General features: G+C 44.1%; 1 protein-coding gene across 9 annotated transcripts in view; it reads left to right on the plus strand.

Moving 5' to 3' along the window:
* LOC113129966 (dedicator of cytokinesis protein 3-like) overlaps nt 1-12000 on the plus strand; it is a 131575-nt gene that overhangs the window by 87115 nt on the left and 32460 nt on the right. For all 9 annotated transcript variants that reach the window (XM_026306242.2, XM_033325205.1, XM_033325202.1 and 6 more), the window contains exons 7-12: nt 1-68; nt 3748-3789; nt 4436-4590; nt 10129-10210; nt 10859-10919; nt 11279-11426. The exon at nt 1-68 is cut by the window's left edge and continues 17 nt beyond it. In XM_026306242.2, the coding sequence (XP_026162027.1) occupies nt 1-68; nt 3748-3789; nt 4436-4590; nt 10129-10210; nt 10859-10919; nt 11279-11426 (556 nt within the window). The remainder of the gene's footprint in view (nt 69-3747; nt 3790-4435; nt 4591-10128; nt 10211-10858; nt 10920-11278; nt 11427-12000) is intronic.

Below are 12000 nucleotides of genomic sequence, written 5' to 3' on the forward strand. Positions count from 1 at the left end.
TGGTGCCAAGAAAAGAGTTTGACATGGTGGATGAAGACCAGATAAGCGTCTCAGATCTTTATAAGATGGTAGGTTCATTCAGACATTCAAAGCGTTTATTTAGTGCAGGATTCCTTGGACTCTTATACATGGTGACTGTAGAGTAGCTGGTATAGTAATCTCAGGTTACAGCTCCATTATCAGGATTATGATTATAAGATAAATGCAAAAACCAGATGATGCTTTGAAACAAATGAATCTTTTGTTCATCCTCGCCCTAGTGACCATCCTCCTCAGTGTCTGTGTTTTTATGAGGCAGTCCAAGAGAGATCTCCCTGAAGGATTTCACTTTTTCTTTATACTTGACTTTATCTTAATTTACATACACACTTTTTCAGCTGTTTGTCCCATCAGGGGGAACAATCAGTCCAACTTCAGCTAATTTACATTAATTCTCTGGCAGCTGACGGTTTGTTGGCTCTCAGGTTAAATGCTCTCCTGCCTCAGGTGTGTGTACTCAGCCAGAGTGTGTTTATGATTGAAAGGAGCAGTGTTTGATCAGTGTCGGTGTGTGTGAGTAGAGATTAGAGAGGCTCAGCACCAACAATGAAAAATAAACTCATGTTTTTAACGTTTGAGAGGGGAGTTTAGATAAAACAGAAACGTGTCAGCTGTTGTGTGTTAATGCCTCTTTTCTTTTTTAGACTCAGACACAGGATTTTACTCGACACTCAGGAGGGTCGGTTGGTTTCCTCATGATTGTGTGTTGGACTTGGGATTGTCTCTAAATTACGGCGGGTGGAGAGCTTTAGCTTCAGATCTCTACAGTGCCTCTTGATGTTTTACTGAAGTGTTGTTCTGACCAGCAGTAAACATCTGACCTATTGGTCCTGGACGTCTTGGTTTTAGGAAACAAAAATAAAATCTATATTGCACAGCAGGCAGGGGTTTGTCTGTCTCTGGTCTAAATCAGCCGTTGGCGTGTTTGTGATCGTTTCATCCCTCTCATCCTTTGACAGCAACCTTCATGTCTGATTTAGTCCATTTTAACAACAACTGTTCCCCGAGGCAGGAAGATGATTCCCCCTTTTGTTTGTCCTTCACCTGTGTGTGTTGTTTTTTACTCACTCATGCTCTAACTGGCAGCTAAGACTTTATCTCAGGGTGTTTGTCACTTCACTCACAGATAAATCTTCATGTATTAAACGGTGGCTTCATCTGATCTTCTACGGTTTTATTTGAACAGGGAGGTTCCTGGTGACATGATCCTGGTCCTGATCTGTGGGGTACCACTTAAAAAAAACAAACAGATGTACCCAGTTTTAGCAGATCCAAGAATCTGAAGGTGTCAGTTTCTCTAAGATTTAACTTTGTGTTTAAACTGAGTCACGTTGATTCGGTGGTTTGATCGTTTTTTTTAAGTTTTTGCTGGTGTTGAACTGTCATACCGGCAGGTGTTTCCACTATTTTGTCCACCCCCATGTATATCAGGGAGGCTAAAAGCCAGAAACAGCTGTATAGTGCAGAACAGTGTGAAGGCAAAGCGAACGTTATCGCCTTCGTGACGGAGGATTCACTGCAGGAAGTAGTTTTTAACAGCTTTAACTGAGTAAACTTAATAACCTGTGGCTGATGTTTGAGCAGTGATGCTGCATCTGGAATTAACTTTCTCACAGACTCATGGGAAAAGTTCCTGACGGCAAATGGCCACTGATGTTTTCACTGTAATAAAATATGGTGAATAATTCACTTTGCTCTACGCAGCATTATGGATGAATTTATTTTCAGTTGAATTGATGAAATTCCTGACATAAATAACACAGAATTCATTTGAAATGAAGGAAACCATCACACTGATCGATACATCAGATTGAAAAGGTCCAGTTTGTTATGGCCACCTTGACACTGGACTGTTGTTATAGGCTCATTACCTGTAGTTTTTCCAAACCTGCATCTTCCCTCAGCTCATCTGAACTTTCCCTCACTCTGGATGGATGAACCGTGGGTCGGTGCGTCAGATTTCCAGGTCTGTTTTAGGAAATATTGAAGGGAAATATCCCCGGAGCGACCTGATGTAGGAGGGAGCTGCTGCAACGTGAGGAGTGTTCCTGATTGTTCATGGTCTCTTAGTAATACTTGATGTTCTGTGTCTTATATCAGTCCTGCTTTAAATAGCCGAGCTGTACCAGTAAAACACTGTACTCCTCCTTTGTCCTGTTGCCTGGAGACTGATCTGGAGACAGGGTGAGGGATGCAGGAAGGAGAGGAGACATAAAGGGAGATGAAGTGGTAAAGTTGATGGATGGTTGGATGCAGAAAGACAAACATTACAAACATCTGTGGAGTGTAATGGCCTTTTTTTTCCAGTTGCGTCAGATGTGATTTCACACCCCAGATGTTTTCTGATCAGAGACAACACACAGATATGAAACTGTAATTTATACATTTTCTGTAATGGAAATGTTTCCTCCTGAACCCGCCTCTGTTTTTCAGTTTGATCGGCAAAAAGTCAAGATGAAGAAAACAGAAGATGAGATCAAATTAAACTTTATTGATCCCTGTGGTGAATTTACATTAGTGCAGCAGCAGAATGAGATTCAGCACTGGAGGAAAACACAACTAGAATACAAAATAAGTAACCAGACACTTTCTAAAATATACAGAGGACAACAGTCCATTGCACAGTAATTGACTGTGAATATAAACTGTCGACGAGAGCGTATATACTGCAGTTGTTTTAATCTTTTTATTTTTTTTTTGCCTTTTTGTCTTATTTGGCAGTAAATTAAAATGATTTGGGTTTTGGACTGTTTGTTGAATAAAACCAGTTGTAGACATATTCCACCTTGGGCAAATGTTTCCACTGTTTTGTTTTATTCATCAAAAAACGAATCATCAGATGATTCAGTGGAGAAACTCTGACGCAGCCCCACATTTGTTTATTTACTGAAATGTGCCTGTTGACTAATATATTGGATATAAGCATGACCAAAATACAAAAACATCAATATGTCTATGTCAGTGCGGCCAATTAAACCGTGCAGCTGCACTAAAAATATTAGTAATTCAGAATATGCACTAACCGCTGAAACATAAATTGGGAATCAACAGTAATAATGTCCATAACATGTAAATGTGTGTGGTTCAGTTTGGTCCAGATCCTCTGGAGACCGCTCTGGTTTCGTTCCGTTCAGCCGCAGGCTGCTGTTGGTTTTCTGCTCAGGTCGGACTACTTGCAGATGGCTTTTTGACAGTCATTACTTCAATTCATCAAGCAGGTTTTCGCTCCTCGCTCGCCCTCTCCTCACACGGCCACTCCAGAGATTTACAGAGACAAGCGGAGTAATGAGTCTCTGAGGCAGTTAAACATTTTCGTCATGTGAGGCAGAAAATAAGGAGAACAGAAGAGAACAGACGGGAGGAGAGGAGGAGGTGGTGGTGGGAAGGGAGGAGACAAAGGTAGGAAATGAGGAGAGCTGAGGAGGAGGAGAAGGAGACAGGAGATCCGAGGTGACGAGACGAAATGAGCAGAGGAGCAGAGACGAGAAGTGAAATCAAAGTGAAGAGATGAGAGGAGGTGAAATAGAGAGGGAGGTGGAAGCAAGGAAAGAAAATGAGGAGGAGAGGAAGCAAGTGGAGGAGGGGAAATCAGGGAGGGAAAGGAGACGAGGAGAGGAAATGTGAGGTGAGGAAGCAGATGAGGAGGTGAGGTGAGGAGATGGTTTTTAACTCCTGACGTAACGTTTTGTGTCTTTGTGTCGTCCACAGCACCTGTCCAGCAGACACAGCGTTCAGCAAAGTACCACACAGGTACTGTACATGATACTGCAGTAAATCTGTGTACCTCAGTTCTACGCTGAGCTCGTACTTCACCTGAGCATTTTATCTGATACAGCAGACGCAGTGATAACACCAGCACAGACGTTATTACAGTAGCTGATACATTAAGATGCTGCTAACTCATAATACTCACAATAATTCAGTACTTTTACTGTGCCCTGAGGTACTTTTTTAAAATTAATAATACTAGACACTTATTTGATTAGTTCAGGACAGTCAGGACTCAAAATTAGCCCATGCAACACAAATAGAGTTCTTTATATCAGAACATTACAGTTGTTTAATCCTCTTTTTCTTTTCTAAATGAATGAAAATATCAAAGGAAGGGAAATGTTATATGTACAAGCCTAAACGTCTGAGACAATACTCACTGTGATAGAGTTCATGTGTAAATAAAGCTGCTTTATTTGATCTGCTGTCAGATTCTCCTTTGAGATGCTTCGTCGTGCAGTTTTAATCACTGATGTTAAAAACTTGTTTTATTTCATCAGAGATGAGTTAATATCAGATCCTGAGGCCGTTAATTTTAGTCATAGTGTTTTTTTTCCAAATCATGTGAGTATTAACTGCACTGATCAGTTTCACTCTAATATTTGTTTTCATCGTGGATTTCCAGGGTGACGGCACCCGGCAGCGACACGGGGACCCGTGCAGAGTGCCGGTGCCGCACCACCTGCTGGTCAACCTGAAGAGCTTCACCTACAACAGCATCGGAGAGGACACCGACATATTCTTCTCCCTGTATGACCTGAGAGAGGGGAGGACCATCAGGTAGGCAGAATCATCAGCCGAGGATGAGTGTACGTGTGGGCGAGACTCGTGTTTTGTTTTCTGGATTCCTGTCGGCATGTTTGGTCTTTGACTTTCTATCAACTACTGTTAATGAATTTGCGGGAGCTCACACCAAATCAATACTTTCCCTCCTGGACTCCAGACGTCATGAATTTTAAAGTGGTGGTTTTAGTTTAGTGATTCATGGCGTCTTCCAGTGCCCCTCTGTGATGACTTACTAATATCTGCTCCTAAAGGCTGGTTTCTGTTAAATCATCCTGACTTTTACCAAACATTTTTACTCTGAATCATCACTTTACCATTTCTCATGAACGGGCTGAAGTAAATGGACCAACGGACCTGATGTATGAGGATAGTTTTTAAACCACTTACTGTGGTTATCAGACTGCTGAATGTGTTTTGCATTGTAAATCAAGAAGAGAACAGTACATGACACCCACTCCACCTGTCTCAAACATCAAACTGTGCTAGATGTGTACTCTCCCCGGGAGTCACCAAATCTGCACATGGTTTCTTAAAACTATCCTGGGTGTTTGGTTTTAAGACAGAAAACAGAAGGTGCGACTTTATTGGTCTCCAGATTGTAAGAATTCACGTGGTACAGCAGTGTGAGAGGAGCAAAGAGATAAACATGGAGAGGCAGGAGATGAAGGTGAATATCATTAACAAAGCAGTGGAAGGAAATGTTGTATGTTTGAATGATTTGCATGAGATGAAGCAGGTGCAGGGAGAAGACAAGAGGACCCGTAATGGATCCTTGAGCAACTCCACTGAAGATGCTTGGTCTGAGATAATTAATACCAGCTCCTCTGTGAGTGTCGTTAATTGTAGTGGTAAGAAAAGGGTCTGTGTCTGAACCTCCATCTATTCATGAATTCAGGCTAAAATCTTTTACAACATGTCGTAGTCAATGCCACTAAACTGCACCTTAAAACTGCAATATTTGGGTGGAAAACTCAGGTAGAACTAGTGAATCATTTTTTTCAGGTGACAAACTGGTGCGAATTAGACCAGGAGTTTGTTTGTGTCTATTTTTCTCAGTTTGAACGTCTCAAGTTCAAATTCAGTTCGTCTTTATGTTCAGGCCTGATGTTTGGTATCCTGAATACAGAAACCTTCACCCTCTTCACACTCTCCCTCATACCTGACACATTAGCTTCATAATGGGGAACAAATAGTGGTAAGCGGCCACCCAGAGCTCCTGTGAATAATACATGACCCACCCCCCCCGACCAACATTATGAGTGCCCATCAATTATGCATTAGTGCAGCGATCAGGAATTGCTAATGTCAATAATGAGGCCAACTGTGGTGTATACGCTGAATGTGGTGCAGTGTCAGGTCAATGAGAGTATTATACACAGCATCACATTCATTTAGTTAATTTGTTTGTTTCTTTCTGCTCACTGCAAACAGCTACAGCCTCCATCCGCCCATCAACACACACACACACACACACACACACTTGACCTTGGCTCTGTTTTCAGTGTCTGCTCTGACTCAGCGTTAGACTCGAATGACGAGGCCTGATCCTGTGAGACGCTCGGATGACAGAGAGGAGAGAGGAGCAGCACATGGCAGATACTTTCCAACCAAACCGCTGGTTATTGAGGTTTAGCTGAGCAGCCCTCACTCCGAGGATTGTTAGTGCAGCCTCAACTCCAATCAGTGTTTGTGTGGGAGTGTGTGTTGTGAGCATCGTGATCTTTGCACAGTGAGAGTCTGAGTCTGAGGCAGTGTCCAGTGATGTGTCAGCAGGTGATTCCTCTTTTCATGCTTCTCCCGTCCCAAAGCCGTCACTCTGTCTCTGAGGGGCCTTTTGAGAGGAGGCTGATTTCTCCTCTTATTTCTCCTCTGTCACCACAAACACACTGAACACTCTCTCGGGCTTCAGGGACACACCACAAATAAGGAAATTCATTTTTCTCCTTATTTTTCTCCTCCTCCTCTTCCTTCCTTCTTCCCCAACCAAAGACCGAGTCCTGCCAACAGCAGCTCCACCTGCAGCTTCTTCTCAGACATGTTCTGGATCAGAAGCAGCTACAAACCGTCTGTGGTGTGAAAATGGTTTGTTTATCTGCAGTACAGGTCTTTCACTGTCCCTGTTTGACTGACCAGTCCAGACTACTGGCCCCCGCTGGTGTGGAGAGGTATTTCCTCTCACCAGGTGCACGACGTACGAGCTGGTTGGCCGTCGGCTGGAGTCTGTGTGGTGCTTCAGGGACACTTGAACATTGTGCAGTGTTCAGAACAGTAAATGTTTTCCGATGTTCACAGGCAGATGTGTAGCTACTGCAACACTATATTTCCATTATTATATCAATATATATCTGGTTTTAGCTCCACCAGGACTTGTATCAGTACTTTCAGGTTTCTAGTAAAGACCTTTGCACAGCGCTCTCTGTGTTCTCTGCACATGATGTGGCTTTTGTTTCTTCTCAGTCTTTACCCTCTGTCATCATTTTGTTCTCATCGAGGAAACACAAACGTTCTATTAAGGTTTTATGTTTTTCTCGTCCCAAACAGCTTCTCTCTTTCACAGTTTTACCCAGATCCCAGGAGTAACGTCGGGGCATGAGTGCGTTTTCCTGTAATGATGGTAATGACCGAGTGAAGTGAACGACTACAATAATACTGCAGATCTGCTGAGGATACAGTGAAAGGAGGCGTTCATGCAGCATCACTGGCTGTAATGTAATGTGGTGAAATCAGCCATTGAGTGTTGAAACAAGGTTAAATTGAAATGGCTTCACTCTGGGGAATTTGATAGAACCAATAGAAGATAAATCACCTGTGTCAAATGTTTATGTAGGAACAAGCTTTCAGGTGGAAAATGATCACATCAGTGTGTGAGTATCACCCAGTATCACATACACAGGACTCCCAGAATGCTCAGCGACACTTATGTTTTCATGCTGCCGTGTCTGGAACCAGTTTGATTAATATGTCGGCACCTTTTTTAGGAAAGAAATGGAAATTTGAAAAGTATTGCAGAAAAAGGTTTTCATTTTTGATGATATTAATAAAGACAGAATCTGACATTTCATTCAACAAATCAAAGAATTAAAGGCATCAGACTGGAGACCTAGCAGCAGCATCTGCAGCAGACTTCATATTGTCTTTAGCTTATTTTCTGCAGATTTGGGTAAACACGTGAGGTGGAGGTGGCAGGGTGAGGTCAGGGAGGTGTTGATGGGAACATGTAACTGGGAGGCAGGATGGTTACTGGTTTGAACCCTCTGATCAGATGGAAAGTCTTTGTAAGGAACAGGTGGTGTCAGGAACTGAAGCAGTGAATCTGCCCTGTGGATGGAGGTGGAAGGATGTGGTTGTTCTTTGCAGCTTCCATGTAGGAATGTTTGGAGAGGTTCCCCTGGATCCGTAAAGGTTAAAACCAGCTGGTCAGTAATGTCTGTGAGCCGCTGATGTGCTGATTGGTTCATATGCATTTCCATAGAAGTGTTTGTTTGCTTGTTAGTGTCTCTCTGCACCACCTATGGGATGGTGACGTCTCTTTTGTGTTTGTGTTTGTGTTTGTGTGTCTTTTTTGGCCACAGTCTCCCTCTCACTCAATCACTCTTTCTTTAAAAACAAAAAAACACACACCCACCAACAACAACAACAACAACAACACCGGAGCTACAGCTGAATGTAAAAGCAGCCCACATCCACACAGCCACACTCCCCTGCTGTTTGAGGAGAAATGCATATTTATTCTCTTTTGTTGTTGGTTTGTTTGTGCGGTGGAATCTCCGGAGGATTAGAGTAAATTGTTTAGCTTATAGAGCCAGACGCCCTGTGTGTGTTGTAGGGATTTGTTGGTCCTTACTGCTGCTGTTTGCAGGGAGTTGTGCAAACATCAGCAATAAGTCCAAAGATTATTGTCTGGGATTATACGCAGAATAATGAAGAACTGTGTTTTTTTTCTATGAGGAGAAACAATATTGACCATGAACGTCACAGCACTGTCAGGCACCGGTTAATGAGATGAATCCCTTATGTTACCGAAGGTCAGGTATGTTCAGTCGTTTGTATTTGAATGAAATTCCTAATGAACCGGGTGAATTTATTTACTGGCTCAGTAATAACACACATGGGCTCAATACAACTGACTGGCTGATGAAAAGATGAAGCTGAAACAGTGACTCAGCCTCAGGGACGTTTCCATTTCCTCACTTGGACACTTGTGTCCATGTGGACGGAGGAGAAGAGTTTGTGAGCGAGCGCCAGGAGGCGGCAGGTGCGTGGAGCTAACGGCATTATTGTTTTTTAGAGAAAGACAGGAGAGCAGATGAAACCACACTGATCAAATCCTGGTTGAGGACGTGGCAGCATAAAGACCAAAGTCTGGCTGAGCATCAGCATCAGCTTTGCTAGTTTTTCTTTGATGCTCACAGGATAAAATTAAAAAAAAGGTCAAATCAAGTTATGAAGAAACAGCCACAATAACCCAGAGCAGCCTGGTGCTGGTCGGTGTCTGACCAGGTGGAGGTCATGTGTTCACATGCTCATACCCAGCAGATAGTTGTTGTGTGATTGTTATGATTGTGAGAGAGGATCAATATCTGCGTTAATCCCATTGAGTTCACTGTGATTTATTCCAACATGACTTTAATGGGGCTGAGGCTGTGACTGTGCTGAGGTGTGTGTCTGTCAGAGATAAGCAGCAATGAAGAGACGCATCATCACGATGAGGCTGGTCCATAAATCCTCTTTAAACTGGTCCTTCCAGACAATAACACATTTATTTACTGATCAGCAGACGACACTTTACAGAACTGCGTTAACTTCTCGCATCCATTCTTAACCACGAGCTCTGCAGGATAAACAAGTCGGTTTTGATATGAAATCCAAAGAACACACCACCTGGTTTTGTCTTATTTCCTCTGTTTTCACACAGATTTGTTTCAGAGCTGAGTGTCAGTGGATTAGTGTGTATTAATTGGAGAAATCTCACAATGTTTCTGGGGCTTAGCTGTGTTGATATCATGTGCAGCTTCATTGAATCAAAGCATGTTGGCTTAGTCGCATGCCCCTGGATAATCAGGAGTTAAAGAACAGAGTGGCTGACACCAGCACGCAATTCTCTGTTGTTCCCCGAAGCGAAAAAAGCTGAGGCACGCTGCTTCAGAGTTTCCTCTCTGCTGGTATTCCAGGGGGAGGACAGAGGAGGCATGAGCAGAAATCTGAAAGAGTCTTATCTGTTTCAGAATTACCCCGAGGAGACTCAGGGAGGGCACCAGGTGTAAACTGAGAGCGGTTACTGCTCGGTTTCTCAGCCTTGGAGGACATGCAGACTGACATGACCAAACTTGGCTCGTTCCCTGGACTTTTAATATTAGAAAGATAGCTTTGCACAACATCTTGCCAACCAGCTTGCTGCGGTAATTTGGGGACATAAAGCACAAAGTGAATTTCTCTGCAGAGCAGCACCTGCCAGGATTTCAGTCTCCCCCGAGGACGTGGGGATTAAACGTCGGTTCTTCAGTTAAACACTGCTGCTCTTGTGTTTTCTAGTGAGAAGTTTATGGTGAGACTGAACAAGAACGGGGGCCCGAAGAATCCAGAGAAGGTGGACAGGCTGTGTGCGCTCTTCACGGTAACACACACACACACACACACACACATAAAATGCTTAAAACACAAGTGTCTGGTACAGTTTAAGCAGAATATAAGAAGTTACAAAAGAAAGGAGGCACTGCCCCCTGGTGATGGGTTGAGGAATGAGCCTGGAGAGGATTCAGTCAGAATCATCTGGTTCTGCAGAAATCCACGAGGAAACAACCGTGACAGACGTATTTTCATCGCTATGTTCTTATGAGGCCCTTTGAACAAAAGCTGCTTCACTTTGCTCACACTGTGCCAGAGCTTCACACCAGAGGTCTTTAGGTAATACAGGATTTTAAATGCACAACACACCCTGGTCTGTGTAGAGCTGATTCACAGGGAAACAACGGGAAACAAAGAGACAATAACAAAAGAAACACTTCCTGTTCTCTCCGTCCCTCCGTTAGTCCCGTCCTCCCTCCACTGTCTCTAAACAGGCTCAATATGAACATTCATTCATGTCAGTTTTGCTGTTTCAGAGTTTGGGTTTGGGATCCAGGGGGATCATCTGTCCTGCACCTCAATATTCACTGCAGATCATCTTCTGCTGCTGAGGGTGGTTGGATCGGTTTAGTCCAACTGAAACATCAGCGTTGTGTTTTCGTTCACTGGGTTTTTGTCTTTCTCCTGGACTCTGCAGGACCTGAGCAACAAGGACATGAAGAGGGATCTCTACATCGTGTCCCAGGTCATCAGGACAGGTCAGACTATGGTTGTTACACAATCACAATCAGGAGGGGGGAGACAGAAAATCAGCACATACAGCGCAGAGTCGTTCAATCCTGCACAGCAGTCCTGAAATAAAAAGCGATGGGGTGTGTCTAATGTTGGGACTGTCAGAGTCCACTGGTGGTTCTTGATGATAGACTTTTAAGTGCTGCTGCGTTGGGCTTTGATTAATAATTCACAAAAGAAGGAAGGGAAGTCAAATAGAATCTGTTCAAGCTGAAAATCTTTTAGAGTCTTAGCTGTTTACAAGCAGGTTTGTGTTTGTTTGCTGCTGAGCGGATGTGAAAAGCAGCCTCGTCTGAGTGCGGCGCTCTGACGCCTCCTGCTGCAGGTCGCATGCTGCTGAACGACAGCAAGAAGGGGCCTCCGCACGTCCAGTACCGCCGCCCGTACGGCTGCGCTGTCCTGGCCATGAGCGACGTGCTGCAGACCATCTCGGAGCTCAAGGAGGAAAAGGACTTTGTCCTGAAGGTTTACACGTGGGTGGCTGCACACGCACACACACACACACACACACACACACACACCATACCTGATGTTTGAAGGTGAAGTGATTTGTTTTACTGTATAAATATATCAGTCTCCAATAGATTAACTGTCGGCTACTCACAAAAACAAAGAGTGAGAAGGACCATGAGCCTCAGAGAGTTTCAATCACTGTGACTGATTTGCTGGTTATTCCTCAGCAGTGGATCTGGCCCCAGACTGGACCGTTTGGAGTCAGGCCTGATGTGATGGACACCATATGACTATGTGTTCTGTGAACGAGCACAGATAAAGATGATGAGAGCTCCCCTGAGCCACTGACAGTCAGCGTTTACTCAGACAGGACTCTCTGCAGTCTTTCGGTGCTGTCAGCGCTCAGGAGGGGATCCCTCAGGGCGGAGGCTTCTGAAGACTTGCCTCCAGGAGCCCTACGGTGCTCACAGTCGCACCGTGACGAAACTGCATGTGTGTGTTTGGTGCCTCGGAGCAGCCTCGGCTGAATTCCTGTGGATGGTTCGTGCTTCATGGGTGGTTACGCATCCCCCACGTCCCTCGGGCCTCGTGGTC

This window comes from Mastacembelus armatus, chromosome 5 (genome assembly GCF_900324485.2).
Source record: "Mastacembelus armatus chromosome 5, fMasArm1.2, whole genome shotgun sequence".
Lineage (NCBI taxonomy): Eukaryota > Metazoa > Chordata > Actinopteri > Synbranchiformes > Mastacembelidae > Mastacembelus > Mastacembelus armatus.